Source organism: Diceros bicornis, chromosome 11 (assembly GCF_020826845.1).
Source record: "Diceros bicornis minor isolate mBicDic1 chromosome 11, mDicBic1.mat.cur, whole genome shotgun sequence".
In the NCBI taxonomy this organism is placed as follows: Eukaryota; Metazoa; Chordata; class Mammalia; order Perissodactyla; family Rhinocerotidae; genus Diceros; species Diceros bicornis.
The window spans coordinates 53696200-53715322 of NC_080750.1; the positions used below are offsets into that span (position 1 = coordinate 53696200).

The following is a 19123-nucleotide window of genomic DNA, read 5'->3' on the forward strand; positions in this document are numbered from 1 at the left end:
ATCCAGTCTTGACCCTTTTATTTCAATCCTATTACCGTCAGAGATTTGTCCTCCTAGAACCTGCATGTCATTCAGCAATCATGGGAAAGCAGCTACAAGCTACTTTATTACTCTTTGAAACTAGGACAATTTTCAGCTAACTTGTGATTAGATTTATTAACTTACTCATTAAACAAAATGTTAATGAGTCTCTATTATGTGCCAGGGCCATTTCTAGTAGCTGGGGATTCCACAGTGGAAAATTTCTGATCTCAAAGAGCTTACATTTTATTTGGAAATGACAGAAAATAAACTAGTAAACATTTTTACATCAGGTAGTGACATATGCTACTTTTGTCACCTTTTACTTTTGCTTCTCGCCTGTCTTTAACAATTTTTAGTGTTTCTCTGTCATCCATCTCCATGTTTCTTTTCTTTTACTTCAGTAAGTAAAAGGAAAAGGTGACAAAAGTAGAGTTAGAATCCTGAACACAGTTTTTCAGTGACTATCACATAGAGACAAAGAGAACTATTGCAGTTGCCAATGAAAAGAAAGAGAGAGAGAAACAAAAGGAAGAATAAGAGGTCTCTTCCAGAAGATTCAAGAAATCAAAATGAAATTTAAATCTAGATTACTTATGCTGAACGACTAAGAGGGAAGCACACTATCTGATAAGAAGAAAATAAAGGGAAGGTGGAAACAATATACTGAAGATCTAAACAGAAGAGACAAAAGGATGAGAAATTCCTTTGAAGAAGATTCCTATGAAGAAGAACCAGTAATTTTAGAAAGTGAAGAGAAAGCTGCCTTGAAATAAGTCACCAGGGGTAGATGGGATATCGATAGAAATATTTCAAGCCACGGAGACTGAATCTGTCAAAATCCTAACAAGAATATGCCACCAAATATAGAAAAAAAACTAGTGGCCTACAGACTGGAAAAACTCAATATATATCCTAATCCCCAAGAAAGGAGATGCCAAGGAATGCAGTAGCCAAAAGACCATTGCTCTAATTTCCAAGCAAGTAAAGTTACGCTCAAGGTGCTTCAACAAAGGCTTTTACCTCATATGGAGCAAGAAATGCCTAATATCCAACCTGGAATTCAAAAAGGGAAAGGCACACAAGATTTAATTGCAATTGTTCACTGGCTACTGGAGTGCTTCAAAGAATTTCAGAAAAAGGTTAGTCTATGTTTTATAAACTACAGTAAAGCCTTTGACTGTGTGGATCAGGAAAAGCTACGAGCTAGGGCATACCTCAGCACTTGATTGTCCTGATGCATAACCTGTATTGTGGACAAGAAGCCACCGTCAGGACAAAATATGGAGAGACAGAATGGTTTCCTACAGGCAAAGGTATCAGACAAGAATGTATTTTATCTCTCTATCTCTGTTTAATCTGTATACAGAACATATACAAAAAACTGGGCTAGCCTCAGACGAAGGAGGAGTGAAAACTGGTGAAGAAATATCAACAATCTAAAGTATGCAGATGACCCTATCTTACTGGCAGAAAGCAGCCATGACTTGAAACAACTTCTGACAAAAGTGAAAGAAGAAAGCGCCAAAGCAGGACTACATTTGAACACCAAGAAGACAAAAATCATGGCTACAGAAGACCTATACAACTCTAACGTAGACAATGAAAACACTGAAATTGTTAAAGATTTGGTTTAGCTTGGTTCAGTCATTAATTTAATGGAGACCGCAGCCAAGAAATCAAGAGAAGACTGAGACTCAGAAGGGCAACAATGAAAGATCTAGGAAAGATCATCAAGTGTAAGAAAATGTTGTTATAGAGACCGAGGCCAAGATTATCCACACCCTCGTACGCCCAATTACTATGCATGGGTGTGAAAGCTGGACAGTGAAGAAGGCTCACAAGAAAAAAATTGGTTCATATGAAATGTGGTGTTGGAGGAGAGCTCTACGGATACCCTGGACTGCCAGAAAGACGAACAAGTGGGTCCTAGAGCAAATTAAGCCTGAACTATCACTGGAGGCAAAAATGATAAAACTCAGGCTGTCCTACTTTGGGCACATTTTGAGAAGGCAGGATTCTTTGGAAAAGACAATAATACTGGGAAAAGTAGAAGGCAGCAGGAAAAGAGCAAGACCAAATATGAGGTAGATTGACTCCTAAAAGGAAGCCATAGGCGTGAGTCTACAGAAGCTGAGTAGGGCTGTTGAAGACAGGACACTGTGGACAACACTCATTCATAGGGTCACCAGGAGTTGGAGCCGACTTGACAGCATATAACAATGAGAAAGTGACATATACTATAAAGCAAAGCAAAGCAGCATAATGAGGAGGCGAACGCTCTGTGGTGGTGTTGCTATTTTATATGTGGTGGAAGGGAAGGCATCTGATGCTGGATATTTGAGTAACAAGCTGAAGTGAGACAGCACAGATACCTGGGTGACGAGTGTTCTAGGACCCCAGAAAAACAGCAAATATAAAGCAAGTGTCTCTACATGAGGAATTATATTAATCAAAATATCCTTTAATACCTCCTAGAATCCACAGAGAGGTCAGCACATAATGGTTAAGCCACAAGAGTAATTTGTTCTAATAGTTTTTAGCAATGTGGCTTATAAGTAGGAAAAAAATGAAGCTAGAGAGCATACTACCCATTCTGCATTCAGTTTAAGGATCATTAGTGGCTATGTTAATATATAATGAAGCTGTGTTATAAGAGAAGGTTAAAGGAAAACAAAGGATGTTACGGCTTAATTTGCATTTTTACTCATTGCAACACTGTAGAAAAATTAAATTAAGAGATAGAAGCTATGCACTGCTTGGGAAAAGAAAAGAATTTAGTCTATTAAAGTATACAGATTAACTTACATATAAAAAGTAAAGTAGTGAATTTTCAGATGACTTTTATTAAGTTGCTCCTTAAAAAAACTACTATTTTACAGTTCCAAAATTGGTAATTTCATATGGTTCAACCCAAGATATGATATGCATTCATGCTCAACATAGTTTAACAAGGCACTGGCTCTTCCTTTACCCAATATTGAGAGCCAGCTTTCCTGGATTATATCTATGTGCCTTTATTGCTCTATGTGTTTGGTTGGAAAACAGCACACATCTACAGCTTTGTATGAAGTAGAGCAATGAATTTTCAGATTATTTAAGGATAGAAAGTATTGACAAAGAAGACATGTGCTGGCATCTCTTCTCCACTCTCCTCCTGCATGCCAACCAGTTCAGATTCACCTCTGGAATTCATTCGTTTACTTTTCATTGTATATTAGTCTATGAGGTTAGATCAAACAGATGTAAGTTTCGATAATTATTTTGTAAGAAACTATATATTCCATTTACAATTATTCTAATAACATAGAAAGTTAAACTCTATGATATTTCCAGATAGTAAAGTAAAAATTGGCCATTTTTATGAAAACTACATTAACTTAAATGTCACTATTGAGAATGATATTAGCGGTGGGTTTGTCATATATGGCCTTTATTATGTTGAAGTACTTTCCCTCTATACCCATTTTATTCAGAGTTTTTATCATAAATGGATGCTGTATCTTGTCAAATGCTTTCTCTGCATCTATTGAGATGATCATATCCCTCTAAGAAGAGGAATCAGACAAGGATGCCCACTTTTACCCCTCCTATTTAACACAGTATTGGAAGTCCTAGCCAGAGCAATCAGGCAAGAAAATGAAATAAAAGGGATCCAAACTGGAAAGGAAGAAGTGAAACTGCCAGTATTTGCAGATGACATGATTTTATATGTAGAAAACCCCAAAGAATCCACCAAAACCTTTTAGAAATAATAAATGAATATGGTAAAGTTGCAGGATACAAAATAAACATACAAAAATCAGTTGCATTTCTATACACTAACAACGAAGTAGCAGAAAGAGAAATTAAGAATACAATCCCATTTACAATTGCAACAAAAAGAATAAAATACCTAGGAATAAACTTAACCAAAGATGTGAAAGACCTGTACACTGAAAACTATAAAACATTGCTGAAAGAAACTGAAGAATACACATAGAAATGGAAAGATACTCCATGCACTTGGATTGGAAGAATTAACATAATTAAGATGACCATACTTCCTAAAGCAATCTATAGATTCAACGCAATCTCTATCAAAGTTCCAGCAACATTTTTCACAGAAATACAACAAAGAATCTTAAGATTTATATAGAATAACAAAAGACCCACAATAGCCAAAGGAATCTTGAAAAAAAAAGCAAAGCTGGAGGTATCACACTCCTTGATTTCAAAATATACTACAAAGCTATAGTAACGAAAACAGCATGGTACTGGCACAAAAACAGACACACAGATGAATGGAACAGAATTGACAGTGCTGAAATAAACCTATATATCTATGGACAGCTAATTTTCAACAAGGGAGCCAGGAACATACAATGGAGAAATGAAAGTCTCTTCAATAAATGATGTTGGGAATACTGGACAGCCACGTGCAAAAAAATGAAAGTAGACCATTATCTTACACCACACATAAAAATTAACTCAAAATGGATTAAAGACTTGAATGTAAGACCTGAAACCATGAAACTTCTAGAAGAAAACATAGGCAGTACACTCTGCGACATTGGTCTCAGCAACATATTTTGAAGAACCTTGTCTAACTGGGAAAGGGAAACAATAGAAAAAATAAACAAATGGGACTACATCAAACCAAAATGTTTCTGAACAGCAAAGGAAACCATCAACAAAATGAAAAGACAACCTAACAATTGGGAGAAGATATTTGCAAACCATATATCTGATAAGAGGTTAGTAAGTAAAATACACAATTCAAACATCTCAACATCAAAAAAACTAACAACCCAATTAAAAAATGGGCAAAAGACCTGAACAGACATTTCTTCAAAGAAAACATACAGATGGCCAACAGACACATGAAAAGATGTTCAACATCATTAGCTATGAGGGAAATGCAAACCAAACTACAGTGAGATATCACCTCACTCCCATCAGCATGTCTATAATTAACAAGACAGGAAACAATAAGTGTTGGAGAGGATGTGGAGAGAAGGGAACTCTCATACACTGCTGATGGAAGTACAAACTGGTACAGCCACTATGGAAAACAGTACGGAGATTCCTCAAAAAATTAAGAATAGAACTACCATACGATCCAGCTATTCCACTGCTGGGTGTTTATCCAAAGACATGAAAACAAGCATGCATAAAGATACATGCACCCCCTGTATTCATTGAAGCGTTTTTCACAATAGTCAAGACTTGGAAGCAACCTAAGTGCCCATCAAGGCACGAATGGATAAAGAAATGTGGTACGTATACACAATGGAATACTACTCAGCCATACCAAACAATGAAATCCAAGCATTTGTGACAACATGGATGGACATTGAGGGTATTATGCTAAGCGAAATAAGTCACAGGGAGAAGGTCAAATATTGTATGATCTCACTCATAAGTAGAAGACAAAAAGGACAAAAAACAACACATAGAGACAGAGATTGGATTGGTGGCTACCAGAGAGAAAGGGGGAAGGGAGGAGGGCCAAAGGGATGATTAGGCACATGTGTGTGGTGATGGATTGTAATTAGTATTTGGGTGGTGAACATGATGTAATGTATGCAGAAATATAAGTATAATGATGTACCCTTGAAATTTATATAATGTTATAAACCAATGTTACCACACAAAAAAATGTGACTAGAGATACAGATCCATCAAAAAACAAATATCTATCTCAAAGATAATATTGTACACATTAAACAATAGATATTGACATTTAAGCATTCTTCTTTGCACAACCAGAAAATTATACATGTTCTGGCCCTCTCTTACATATTTGCCCCTCTCATTACTATTTCAATACAAACAAGAATCTTTCTCTAAATTGTTCTTCATATCTGTCAATCTTTCTATATTAAATTTGAATTTGGTTGATTAAGCATAAGGAAGGTATTCTGACCACCCAAAATGCAGCAAGCTCCCTCACCATGATCAACTTCAATCTACTATCACTCTCTCTTCAGTCAAATGAGTGTTGGAGTCTACAGCCAAAGGGATGCAAATTGGTATAGAGCTTTCTCTCCCCATTGGCTAGATGGATGATGGAGAACAAAATGGGGAACGTCAAGAGTGGAGAATAGGAAGTGATAGACTCAGAAGAGCCTGAATTACAGAAAACTATAGACTCCTGGGGGAAGGTCAATATCTACTCTTGTAGATACTTGTATTGGGGGCTGGATTTCATAAAGGAGGCCAGGGCAGCTTAAGAGACACAGAAGGAAGGTGGCTTTCTCCAAGGCTCTGGGAACCGGTGGCCTTCCTGATGCTTTGAGGCAAAGCCAGTGCGAGACTGCTTTCCATCCCCTGCGGAACTATTGACAATAAAGAGATGTTACCAAATAGATTGGGACCCAGTAAGCAGACAAAGGAAAGCCACCACATAACTAAAGGGCTCAAAAAGCCAGACAGAGAAAAATCAATCACATATTGAGTTGAATAAATAGGAGAGGGGATAGTCTACCTAAATCTAAGATACACACACACAGAGACACACATGAATATTTAAGCATGCACATATTTAAAAAGTATACAGAACTACTTTCTAGACTGAAAACCACAATTTCCCAGCTAAGTAACCCTATAGGTGAATTGTAGGTGGGAATTGTCACTATTGAGCAGCAAATTAGTGGTCTAGACAATCAAGTGCAAGAAATATATCAAAACACAGATCAAAGATATAAAAGGACAGAAATTATGAGTAAAGTAAGAAGCTTAAGAGTCTCATATACTTGCTTGGTAGATAAACGGATTGCTTATCATTAGAAATAGAGTTTGACCAAGTGCTCACAATTGCCCATTACTTACTCACTGAACTCTAGCTAGACCACACTTTAGCCAGGTTTTCCTCCTCCCCCAGACTCCTCAACTTTGGCTTTCTCACAAGTTTGAGCAAGGACTAAAGCACTAAGATGCAGAACATCCCTTCTTAACTGCTTATTCTCAGAATCTGCTGACCACAGGGAGAAATGTTTCCTGTTCAAGTGGCCAAGTTTTGCTACCTGCTCCCCCACCCACTTGCCCTCCTCCTTGACAAAGGTATGCTAGCCCTGCTGACCCCTTCCTATAAAATAAAAGCCTTTTTCTGTATTGATTTGAGATGCTTGCAAATCTCGATGTTGAAGCATTCTACCTATTGGAAAAGTCTCTTTAAAATAAAGTCTTTCTTAGTCCAGATTTGGTTTTATTTGATATTTTTATGGTGCAATACTCAGAGTGCAGAACACCCCTTAGTTCCCACTGTTTTCACTGAGGAATGCATATTCAAATGACCGTTTGTGTCCTTCCTTGCTGAGGAAATGTGAATCCATGGCAAGTCACAACTCCTAATCCAGTGCCCTGGACATTTGTCTGTTATAGCACAATAAGAAGTTACTTTGATTCTGTGAAACAGAACTCTTTCCTGTTCTTTTCTGTTTGAGTGAGAATCTTCCTAGATTAAAGTCTTCTTGGTTCTTTTTGGGTGGGAATTTAACCCTTCTTTCTCTTGAGCAGGAGTATCCTTGGCTCTTTTTTGCCTACTTAATTTATTTAAATAACTAGTCTCTACGTTGTATCCCTCCTCCCCAACCCCCACTGACCATATGTTACACCACAATTCCTTCTAATATCTCCCCAAATGGCAAAATTCCATTAAGGATAATTTGACACTACAATGACCTTTTGCGAAACAGGATCTCCACAAATTGACTCATCTAAGAATTCTCCCTTCCCATCAATCCTCATTCCTCCTTCACATTTTTTACCACTTTCAACCTTCCCTTCAGTTCCCTAAAATCTTTTGATCTGTCCTTCTTCAACACCCTTAACTTCTCCATCCCTCTTTCCACTCCTGCCAAAGTCTATCTTTTCTTACTCTGGATTTGTTTTTATTTGACTTTTTTTTTTTTTTTAATGGTGCTGTGACTTGGAGTGAACACCCCTTGGATCCCGCTGTCTTCACCTAGGTATTCATGGAGGCTTTCTCTTCCCAGTCTTGCCCCTCAACTTCCTGCAGTCACTCCAGCATTAGGACTTTGCCCCATCAGGGCCTCTCAAGGGATTCAGGGGCTCCAAGAGCAACCAGGAGGCTAAAAAGGCTAATTGGAAACAGGCTGGACATTTTATCTTCTCAGATGGGCTTTGGAAATGCCCAGGTGGATAACTGGTCTCTCCTCAGTCCCTCAAGAAAAATTTAGTCCACAGTCTATGTAAAAGTACACATTAGGACAAAAGAGAAAAATCTTAAAAGTCTCCTCTCCAAATGGTGGTGGAGCATCAGCCCTCATATTTAGTTGTAATTGCAATTTATCCCATCCTCCATAAACATAATCTTGTTAAAAATATAAAAGTGAGGTAAGGATGAGAGACAGTTCTCCGATATAAACCAGCGAGTTTTATATTTCTATGCTTGTACATCACTCAAAGCTAAAATTTTTTAATTAAAGCTCTAAACTCTCTACGTGTGTGTGCATGCATGTGTGAGTGTGCATAAATTTTCCTAACCTCAGATAGTATTACCAAATTAGATTACAAAATTTCCTAAGAAAGCTGTATTCTGATTGGCTTAGAAATACATAAGTGCTTATATAAATTACATATTCCTAAAACTTCCAGTAGAAAAATAACCTTCTAATACTTTCAAAAGTATTTTATCAAGAATAAGAAGTAAATATCGAATGTTTTAAAAATCCAATTACCATAATTTAAATAAAGTTTGGCAAGAGAGACTTGTTTAATATTGTTTATTTAATAAAAACAACTCTACTTTCAGAGTTATCAGCATTAGATAAAACAAGCATACATTTTTATTCTATTTGGACATGTTTTTCCTAAACTTATATAGGTATACTGATTGAATAAATTAGCATTATATCTACTGACATTTAGGATTACATACAACATAAATTTGTTTTTAATAAATTAAATCATTATTATGATAAACTTTATTTCAACAGTGATCATGTTTTATAATAAGCTGACTTGAGATTTAAAAGTAATTTCCAAGATCTTTTGGTATCTTAAAACCTTAGACTTATACTAAATTAATTAATGTATATTCACTAAATATCTAGATCATTTCTAAAAAGGATAAAACACTAAAGCGTGTTTTTAAATCTATAGACTTTTTTGCTTCTAATTTTTATAGTTCAAATTAATTTTATAGTTTATAGTTTAAATTGTATAGATTTGGGTCTGTTAATAAACGTGCTAGTTTTTGCCACATTAAAAAGTTATATTACAAAAAATGTGTATGGCTATAAAAACGTATAAAATGTACATTCATAAATTCTACTAATCTACAAAATGCTAATGCATAACAGTTTAAAATTATTTACCTCATTGTTTTAATAAGATTCTAACAGGAAGAATAATGATACAAGGCAACTTGATGTGCAAGGTATGCAAAATATGATTTCATTAAAAATATAGTTTTATATCAAAATAAAATTGTTTGGATACTAAACTAAAATTGTTTGCATACTAAAATTGGAACACCAATTGTTTCAAAAGTGTATATACAAACAAAAAATTATAAAATGTTCCCCCAAAATATTATTTGTCATGGTCAATGCTGGCTAATATTTAAACGGTTCATTCATATAAGTTTTTTAAAAAAATTAGTATCAAATATTGTACTGATATAAATCTAAAATTTGATTTTTTCTCTCTGTTGAAATGACAAAATTTTCTTGGATTATTGCTCTGTTCTTCATAAGAGATTGTAAAATAAATTTTTCTTTGTCTTCTGGGTAATCTGCCTAAATGGCAAACATTCTGTGTCTTATCAGAATATTTTTCTGTGCTTTATGTTGATTTTATTATATCTTAATTATTAAAAACACACACACACACACACAAAGTCTGCTCACTGTCATATTGAAAACCAAAACCCAACTATGGATGTTTACAAGAAAGACATTTAATTCTAAGTGATAGAGAAAGATCGACAATGAAATGTTAGCAAGTATATCAGAAAAATGTAATAAAATTGAATGCGAGCATGGTAAGATTACTTTCAGATAAGGTGAAATTTGCGCTAAAAAGCAGTAAGTAGGATATAGTGTAAAAAAATAAAGCGATAAGAAGCATAATTTACGAATGGATAGAACAGAAATAAGTCCATACGTTCTAAAAAATAGAGAAACAAACACATACAGAAAAACTACCAAAAATACTAGAACGACCTGATTAAATACAATTATAAAACATGTAAGTTGACATAACTTATGGTGTTTTTTGGTTTTGTTTTGTGCTATGTACTAAATTGTGTCACCCTAAAATTCACTTGCTGAAGGCCTATGCTCCAGTATGATAGCATTTGGAGATAGGGCCTTTGAGAGGTCATTAGGACATGAAGGTAGGGCCTTCATGATGGCATTAGTGCTGTAATAAGAAAGGACCCTAGAGAGATCCTTCTCTCTCTTCACCATGTGAGAATATGGCTATCTACAAGCCAGGATCTTCCCTCACCAAGAACCCAATCTGCTAGCACCTTGATCTAGGACTTCCCAGCCTCCAGAAGTTGAGAAATAAATGTCTATTGTTTAATCCAGCTAGTCTATGTTATTTTATTATAGTAGCCTGAGATGATTAAGACATTTTGTTTTGTTTTGCACTGCAAAAGTTTATGTTCAAATTCGCTATTAATAAAGGAAATACAAATTGGATTAACAATGAAATATAACAGCATGTTCACCAGAATGGAAAAGTTAAAAAAAAAAGGTTATACTTTTTGCCTGGAAGGATGAAGACAAATGTTAACTCCCATGCTTTGCTGTTAGAAATTAGAAATGCCCTATGCTTTTTGCAAAGCAGCCTGGCAACATCTATTATTGTTTATAATTTGAAATGCATGTACATTTTGACCCATTCCTTACACTGTTTGGAATCTTTCTCATAGAAATAAAAGCATACCAATTAACTGCAGAATTGATTGTCATGGAGAAAATAATGGGAAGAGTAAATAATCATTCCTAGGGGAATAATTGGTTGATTAAATTATGGTATAGCCACACAATGTAGTATTTTGATTTCTTCTTTGCTTCTTCCATTCATTAGTTCTACTCATTTTTATTTAGTGAATATTTATGTCAAATTATCCCATGCTCTGATAATATAGTGGTGAATAAAGATCTTTGACATTAGTGAGTTTACAGTAGTCTGGTGGGGAGAGAGAGAGACAATAAACAAAATAAACAAGTAGATTATCACTATGCTAGACAGTGAAAAATGCAATGAAGGAAAAATAAGAATAGAAAGGAGATGGGGAGTACTATATTGGAGGGTTGGTTCACAAATTAAATACGATGGAGTCAGGAGAAGACTCACCCAGAGGGTGTACAGATCTGAGGAGTTGAGGGCGTCAGCCATTTCTCATCTAGGGATTTGTTATGTCTGTTCTAATGGCTAACTTCTCTTTGGAAATTTACTCCTACTTGGCCTCTCACCCCTTAAGCAGTACAAATAGTCCTGTACCCGCTTTTTCATTTACTCTCCAAAGATATAAAATTCTCAAGGAGCTTCTTATAATTAATCCACTATATTAAGAGTGCCTCATTTCTTGCAAGAAAAAGCTAGAAAGGGAAATAATATTTATGAATGGGTACTATTAAGCAGGCACTGTGCTGAGTGTTCTACAAGCTCTCCTTTTATCCATCTCCAAATATGGGAGGGATTATTAGTCTGAACTCAAGTTCAACAGAGAAATTTGAGAGTAACCAATAAAAATATTCAAGTATGAGTATTAGGAAGACAGGTGTGGACATGAATTTTTAAAAAATCAATATGTAAGGGTCTGGAACAAATATTTACCCCACTCCAGGTATGTTTGCTTCATGAATACAGGGGCAAATATACTTTATTGTTTCTATTAGGTAAGATCAGGCATCTTACTTACTCTCAAGGCATCAACAAAATTAACATCGTCCAAAAATTTAGATAGTAATTCTGAAGAGAAACCTGAAAAACACTCCTACAGTGTAGGAAAAATATTATAATGTCTTTCTGAACTTCATAAGAAGAAATATATTCACATAGTTATCACACAAAGAAAATTATTATTTCTATCAGTGATAGCTTAATTAAAAATAATTATCAAATTCTTTAAGAACATAAATAAGATTTATAAACACAAATGTTAGGATTATAGAAAATTCCTTGATTAGAAGAAAACAAATGAGGCATTTTAGGAAATATGGACTATGGATGACTGTGCCGTCTTATGAATTGATTTTGCTAGAAACTGATATTTGAGGATTGCAAGTAAGAGTGGATGGGTCACATCACAAGTGATTAGCAAAGAAAGGCACACACTTGGGGCTTTCTTTATCAGCTACAATATGCTGTTCATAACTACAGCTCTACCCCCTCTTCCTGCGTTTTAGAGCAAATCCTTCAATATTTGAAAGCTCTCTAAAATTAAGCTCATGCTTCAATATCTTTCTTTTACATGCATTAAATATGTAATAAATATTTTTATAAATGAAAAATATAAAAGGAAAAGTTCATAAAATTATTCATAACAAGTGCCCTATTCCAAATTTGCATTTCCTATTTTTAAGGAATTAAGAAACATTTTTGAGAGATTCTACAGATGACGAAAGAATCATATAAGATTCATATGGCTCTTATTATTTTCTTCTTTCTTTTATAAATTTGATTTGCAGAGTGTCATTGAAAATATACTTTTTATGTATTGTCATGGATGGGTCAAATTAGAAATGTCTGCAAAGCAATCATGAAAAGGCTAATTTGGGGTGGTGGCTAATTGTGTTCCTTAAAAATCTAAGTACTTCAAAATTCTTACCTTTATTTTCTGTGTTGTTCTACTCTTTACTACTTCTATCTAAACGCTGAAAAATATTCCTACTCATTCAGTTCTACTGGAAGCTAAATGTTGTCTCTGAGGGGATATTCGCTTTTCTAACCAATCAGAGTTGTCTCAAATGCTTTATTTCCTTACAAAATATTATGAGTGTGCTTGGAAGTAACAACAATGTTCTGATTTTTGTTCAGCATCTAAGTAAAGGATCAACTTTGAAATACATGTTTTGATCTAAGTGATTCATTGGAAATAAAATCCCATATCAAAGACAAGGACACACATCAAATTTAGAAATCTTACTGCTTCTCTCAGGCCTCAGTACTGCTTTTGTCTTCTTGTTTTGACTTCCACTTTCATGAAGAGCCTTGAACCAGTCCCGCAATCTGTTTGCCACTTCCCTGAACTCCAGGTCACTACATGCTAAAAACAAAGAGAAACAACACACATCTTGAATAATAACTTAGCATAATGTCAACGTCAATTCTCAAATTATTCCAATAACTAAAAGGTAACAACGACTAAAAAAATAAATAAAAAAACATAATACAATTACTAATTGTGTTTCAGCTTTGCAAAAACTGAAAACAATTACGTGTTTCAAACATAACAAGATGTAACACAACAATAACATTTTATTTAATAAAGGAATATTATTAGTAGAATTCTACTTCCACTCCTCACTGGACTATAACACTTGATTGAAGGTTCTTATTGTTAACGTCACAGAAATTGAGTCGTAATATTTATGTGCTGAACACTTTTGTCACAATAAGGTGCTGAGTCATCGGAGGTAATAAGGGGTTAAAAATCCAAAATAAATACTTACACATTTATTATAGGCCATACCTATTATAATATGTTATAATTTATAAATCTGCATTAGTATATTCAACATATGTAGGAATTATCAATTATAAATATATGCTGTTGCTATTTGGTTTAATCCTATATATTTTTTTAAGTACAGGAAAGGAAGAGCTATCTTATTTGATATTAGGAAAGATTGTAAAATATTTTTTTAAATGATATCATTTCTGTTGTAAAAGTAAGATATTAGCAAATTTGACATTTGGAACTTTAATTCCTCTTTGTTTTTTAAAAACTATTGTTGTTTATCAATAATTATATTCTTTAAAATAGTCTATACAATAAAATACAGCAGAATATATTGTATATATATGTATGTGTTTACATGTATGTGTGAGACTAATGCTAAAATACACTATGTCAAATTCAGTAATTTGTTGCCAAAATATTCTGAAAATATAAAATAACACTTATTTACATTGTTTAGATAACATTGTTACTGGAGGCCCAATTCCTCTGCAAGTAGTAAATGTGCAATATCCTGAGCTGACAGGCACTCTTTAATAGTACTCTTCTTGTTCATTTTGTTAAAAATAATAATTTACACAATGATATCATAAATGGTACATTACATTTAAAATATACTATATACATCAAATTACAATATGTACTATATATAACGTAACATGTATAACACAACATCAAAAATATAGTATAATATAATATAATACAGTTGGCCCTCCATATCTGCAGCTTCTGCATCCTTGGATTCAACCAACCATGAATCCAAAGGCCTATGATGATTGCCTCTGTACTGAATGTGCAAAGACGTTTTTCTTGTCATTATTCCCTCAACAATACAGTCTAACAAACTATTTATATAACATTCATGTTTAGGTATTATAAGTAATCTAGAGATGATTTAAAGTATACAGGAGGATGTGCATGGGTTATATGCAAATACTACACCATTTTATACAAGGGACTTGAGCATCTGATGATTTTGGTATTCACAGGGTCCTGGAACCAATCTCCTGTAGATACCAAAGGAAAAATGTATAATTTAAGACCATTTTCTAATATTAAAGGGAGTAAAATTCCCTATTAATAGGAACTTCCTAGTACCCAGCAAGGTGGATGACCCATGCCAGCAAATTATCGAGGTTTCAGAATACTGGAGGCAAAAGACAAGATCCTACAAGCCGCCATGAGGGTGAGTAACAAAACCGTCAGATATGAAGAATAAGGAATCAGAATGTCTTCAGATTTTTCAATAGTAACATTGACAGGCAGAAAGACAATTGAAAAATTACTTCATATTTTAAACTGAGAATCTTATATCCAGAAAAGTCAGTTGGGAGAGTAAGCTAAAGAGAATTTTAAATATACAAGATCCAAAAAATTAATCACTCACAAAACCTTTCCCCAGAAAGCTACTGGAAGATGTGCTACACCAGAGAGAAAATCAAGAAAGAGGATGGCTGAGACACAGGAAATAAAAGATTTAAGAGAAAAGTGAAAGGAATTTCTAGGAAGATGGAAAAAAGGAATCTCAGAATGCATGTTGTGTGCCAAGTGTAGAGGCAGATGGTAGTAAGTCTGAAAATCTTTGGTCAAGGACAGAGCAATGCACAGAATTTATCACTGTCCTTTCATCTAGTGAAAACGATGAGCTATGGGGAAAGTCCAAGAAAACATGACTTGTACTGATAAGATCTACAACGGCTGAGACTGAGTGATGAGGCAATAAATAGTACACTCCTAATATGAATATTTACTCTCCAGCCTGGTATCTCTGTTTAAACAAACATCTAGGCAAGAGTCTTCTGAGTATTCATATTTGGGTAAATTTTTAAAAATGCTATTATTCTTATGATATGAGACCTTATTGTGTGTCACACATTTTAGCTTAAGTTTCAACATAAGGTTATGCATGTATTGTAATGAAATATTTTAGGAATTAAGAATCCTGCAGTAATAATGAAAACAGCAGCTAACACTGCATACTTTATTATAAGTATTTTACATACATTAACATGTTTAATTCTTATAAAAACCCTATGAAGATTATACCACTATTGCTTGCTTTTAAGTGTTAGGAAATTGAGGCATTGAGAGCTGTAGAACTTGCCTGAGGTCAAACAGATAAGTGGCAGAGCCAAGTTCTGAATCCAAAAAGATAGACTTCACAGTACAAGGTGTTAAACCTTACAGCAAACCGTCTCAGTAGTCCCAATAATGATAATAATAACAACAACCGCCAAGTAGTATACTCCAACTTAGAACAAACAAGTCAAGCGTTGCTTCACTCACAGCTTATAAATTTCCATTTCAGTAAGTTATGATTGTGGCGATGTGAGATAATTGCCACTGCAGAGATGTATGACATTAGCAAAACACATTTTTAGAGGACAATATCACAACACCTAGAATAAATATATCTTTTTGACTGCAAAGGAATCATGCATCTTCAAGTCCAATTTTTAAAGCCAATTAAAAACAGATCACAGAGATCTTACTGAACAATAAGCTACAGTTTATGCTACTACATCTTCTACAGCAGTTAACAAGGGCCCATGATTGAGGTTACTCAATAAAACTTGTCTTTCCTTATTGTTTTAGAGAGGCCACAATGATGGCATTATTTTTACAAATATGAGTCAAACTGTCCTTGTCACACACAAAAAAGGAAATGCTTAGGTTATACAATATCAAAATATTACATTATTTATAGGAGGATATTTCTACTTAACTAGATACCAAATCCTTTGTTACAGACATGTTCTGATTGGAACATGACCAGTCAGCTCTCACCCTTGTAAGTGTCTGACAGCCATCAGTGATTTACTACTATTCTTTTCCAAAAGAAGTCAATTAATGTCTTTTCTTCATATTTTCCAACGGTTGTACTACATGGATTTTTTTTTTCTAGAAATAATAATCCTGCATTTATACAGCAGGAAATGCTTTTAATGAGGTTTCACTTTTGATTTTAATATCAAGCCTGGAAGATTAGGTAAAGGATTATTATCATTATTTTTTTTACAGCAGTAGAAACCGGGACACTGAAGTTAAATCACTGTCCTAAATTTTATAGCCAGTGGCAAACTAGACCAGAGCTTGGTACTCATTGATCTAATTGTATTTGTAGTCAGAAATGAATAACAGAGTAATACATTATAACAACATAATAAATATGATTTTAAATTAAATCTAAATAAAAGAAAAGCTAGATTTCAATGCAAGGTTCTTCAATTGTGTCAAATTATTAATTAGAGCATGGTGTTATGCAAAGCAAACAACTGAAAAGGAAAGAGGTCTTGGAAATTTAAAAAGTTACATATGTGCTTATATTTGTACACACGCACATACTCACATATTTGACAAGACAAAACATGTAATAGAATAGGTGAGGATAATGCCAAAAAAATATTCTAGAATGTAAAATAAAAATAATTGAGGGAAACTAGAGAGGAAGACCATTAAACAAAGGATAAGAGACATGAAGGATCAGTCAAGAAGTCCAATATCTAACTTACAGAAGTTATTAACAGAGAAAGAATTTGAAATGGATAGAATTATTTTAAAAATACAGAAAATAGGGGCTGGCCTGGTGGCTTTGTGGTTAAGTTTGTGTGCTCCGCTTCGGCAGCCTGGGGTTCAGAGATTTGACTTCCGGGTATGGACCTATGTACCACTCATGAAGCCGTGCTGTGGCAGCACCCCACATATAAAATAGAGGAACATGGGCACAGATGTTAGCTCAGGGCCAAGTTTCCTCACCAATATATATATATATTTTATATATATATATTTATATATATATATATATATAAAATAATTCCTGTAACAGCAAAATGAGAGAAGTTTTCAGAGAGAGAGGGACCGCTGCCTTCTTAGCTGAATGAATTAAACATACGCATATACATACTCATACCAAAACATCTTTTAAAATTTAGAATATGAAAAATAAAAAGATTATAAGAGCTTTTGGGAAGAAGACAAAAATAAACAAATAAATGAACAGACAAAAATAAACAAAAGTTTACCAAAAAAGGCAAAGAATCAGCTTGGTATCCCAACAATCATTAGTAATAATGAATTATGGAAGAATATGAAACAAGCCTTCAAAATTCAAAGAAAAATGGATTTTAATCTAGGATTCCATATCTACTCACTTATCAATCGATATGGCATAATAAAGGCATTTTTAGATTTGCAAGAACTCAGAGACTTTTGCATTCCATGCCATCATGAGAATGGGCTGCAGCAAAATAGGAGAGAAAATTAAGAAAAACAAAGACACAAAATTCACAAAAGAGGGACTGCACATGAGAAACATTGAGAAGCACAGTATTCAAACTAGCTGTGTAGTTCACCTAAAGACGGAGCAAGCTGATGGACAAGTCAAGGAGGGACAAATCTGGTGGGTGGTGGAAAGAGTATGTTTTGACAGAATAGTGTCTGATTAAGAACTTGTAACAATTTATCATAGTCATGATCAAAGCAGTTGGGATGTGAAATGGTAGAACACATTTAAAATTGATGCTAGTAATATTCTCCATTGAGACAGAAAAAATGCATTTGTGCAGATGTAATTCTAGCATAAATTCTCACTCTTCAGTGAACAATATTTACATCAGCATGATATTGTAAAAGTTCTTGATATGCAAATTGACTCACTGTATAAAGAATTCACAGAAGACTTAAAACAGTTATAGAATAGAATTTAAGTGTTATCTATGTTGGCAATAAATGGTCCAACTATAGCCACTAGATATGGGGAGATGGAAGCGAAGACATGAAGAATGAGACACAGCCATACTAATGTCTTTGTTTTACAAAATGAGGAAGCAAGAGATGTCTAGGGAACTGGAAACAGATGGTTAAGTGTTTTTATTTTTTTGCTAATGTTTTGCTTTTTAAATTGTAACCAGTAGAAAACAAAGAATAGCCATATAATTATGTTGGAAAATGGGAGGGAAGTGAAATACATTCTCATTTATCAAAGCAGAAGATCTAAAGGTAATGTTTGAAGTTGATAAATAGCTATTTCACAAATGAGCTAATCACCAGATGGTGAAAACCAGCAAGGCTTGAAAATGGTTAGCTCTGTGACCCAGGGATGGTGAAGAGGAGAAGTGGGGCAGGAGGTGGATTGCTGATTTTCATTATAATCCCTTCCGTATCTTTTGACTTTTTAACCCCACACGTGAAAATCAGTAGTAGAGTATCCTTCCCCTCCCCACCCTGTCTCTTTTCTTCATGGAAACCACTGGGCGATACTAGGTGCACATTGTGGGGATGAGAGCAGAGCGAGGACAATTAACAACTATTGATCATATTCATTAAATCAAACACTGAGGTATTAGCTTCCTTTATAACACCTATTGGCTTATAGAATTTTTTACCTCATTTCAAATCATAGTTATTTGGTGCCAAATCTGATACTCTTAATTCAGAACAATTTCTGTTATGTTACAC

At 34.3% G+C, this 19123-nt stretch overlaps 1 protein-coding gene across 1 annotated transcript in view; it reads right to left on the reverse strand.

Annotated features, from left to right (window-relative positions):
- SPOCK3 (SPARC (osteonectin), cwcv and kazal like domains proteoglycan 3) overlaps positions 1-19123 on the reverse strand; it is a 471565-nt gene that overhangs the window by 34140 nt on the left and 418302 nt on the right. The window contains exon 7 of the mRNA XM_058550318.1: positions 13133-13252. Coding sequence (XP_058406301.1) covers positions 13133-13252 — 120 coding nt within the window. The remainder of the gene's footprint in view (positions 1-13132; positions 13253-19123) is intronic.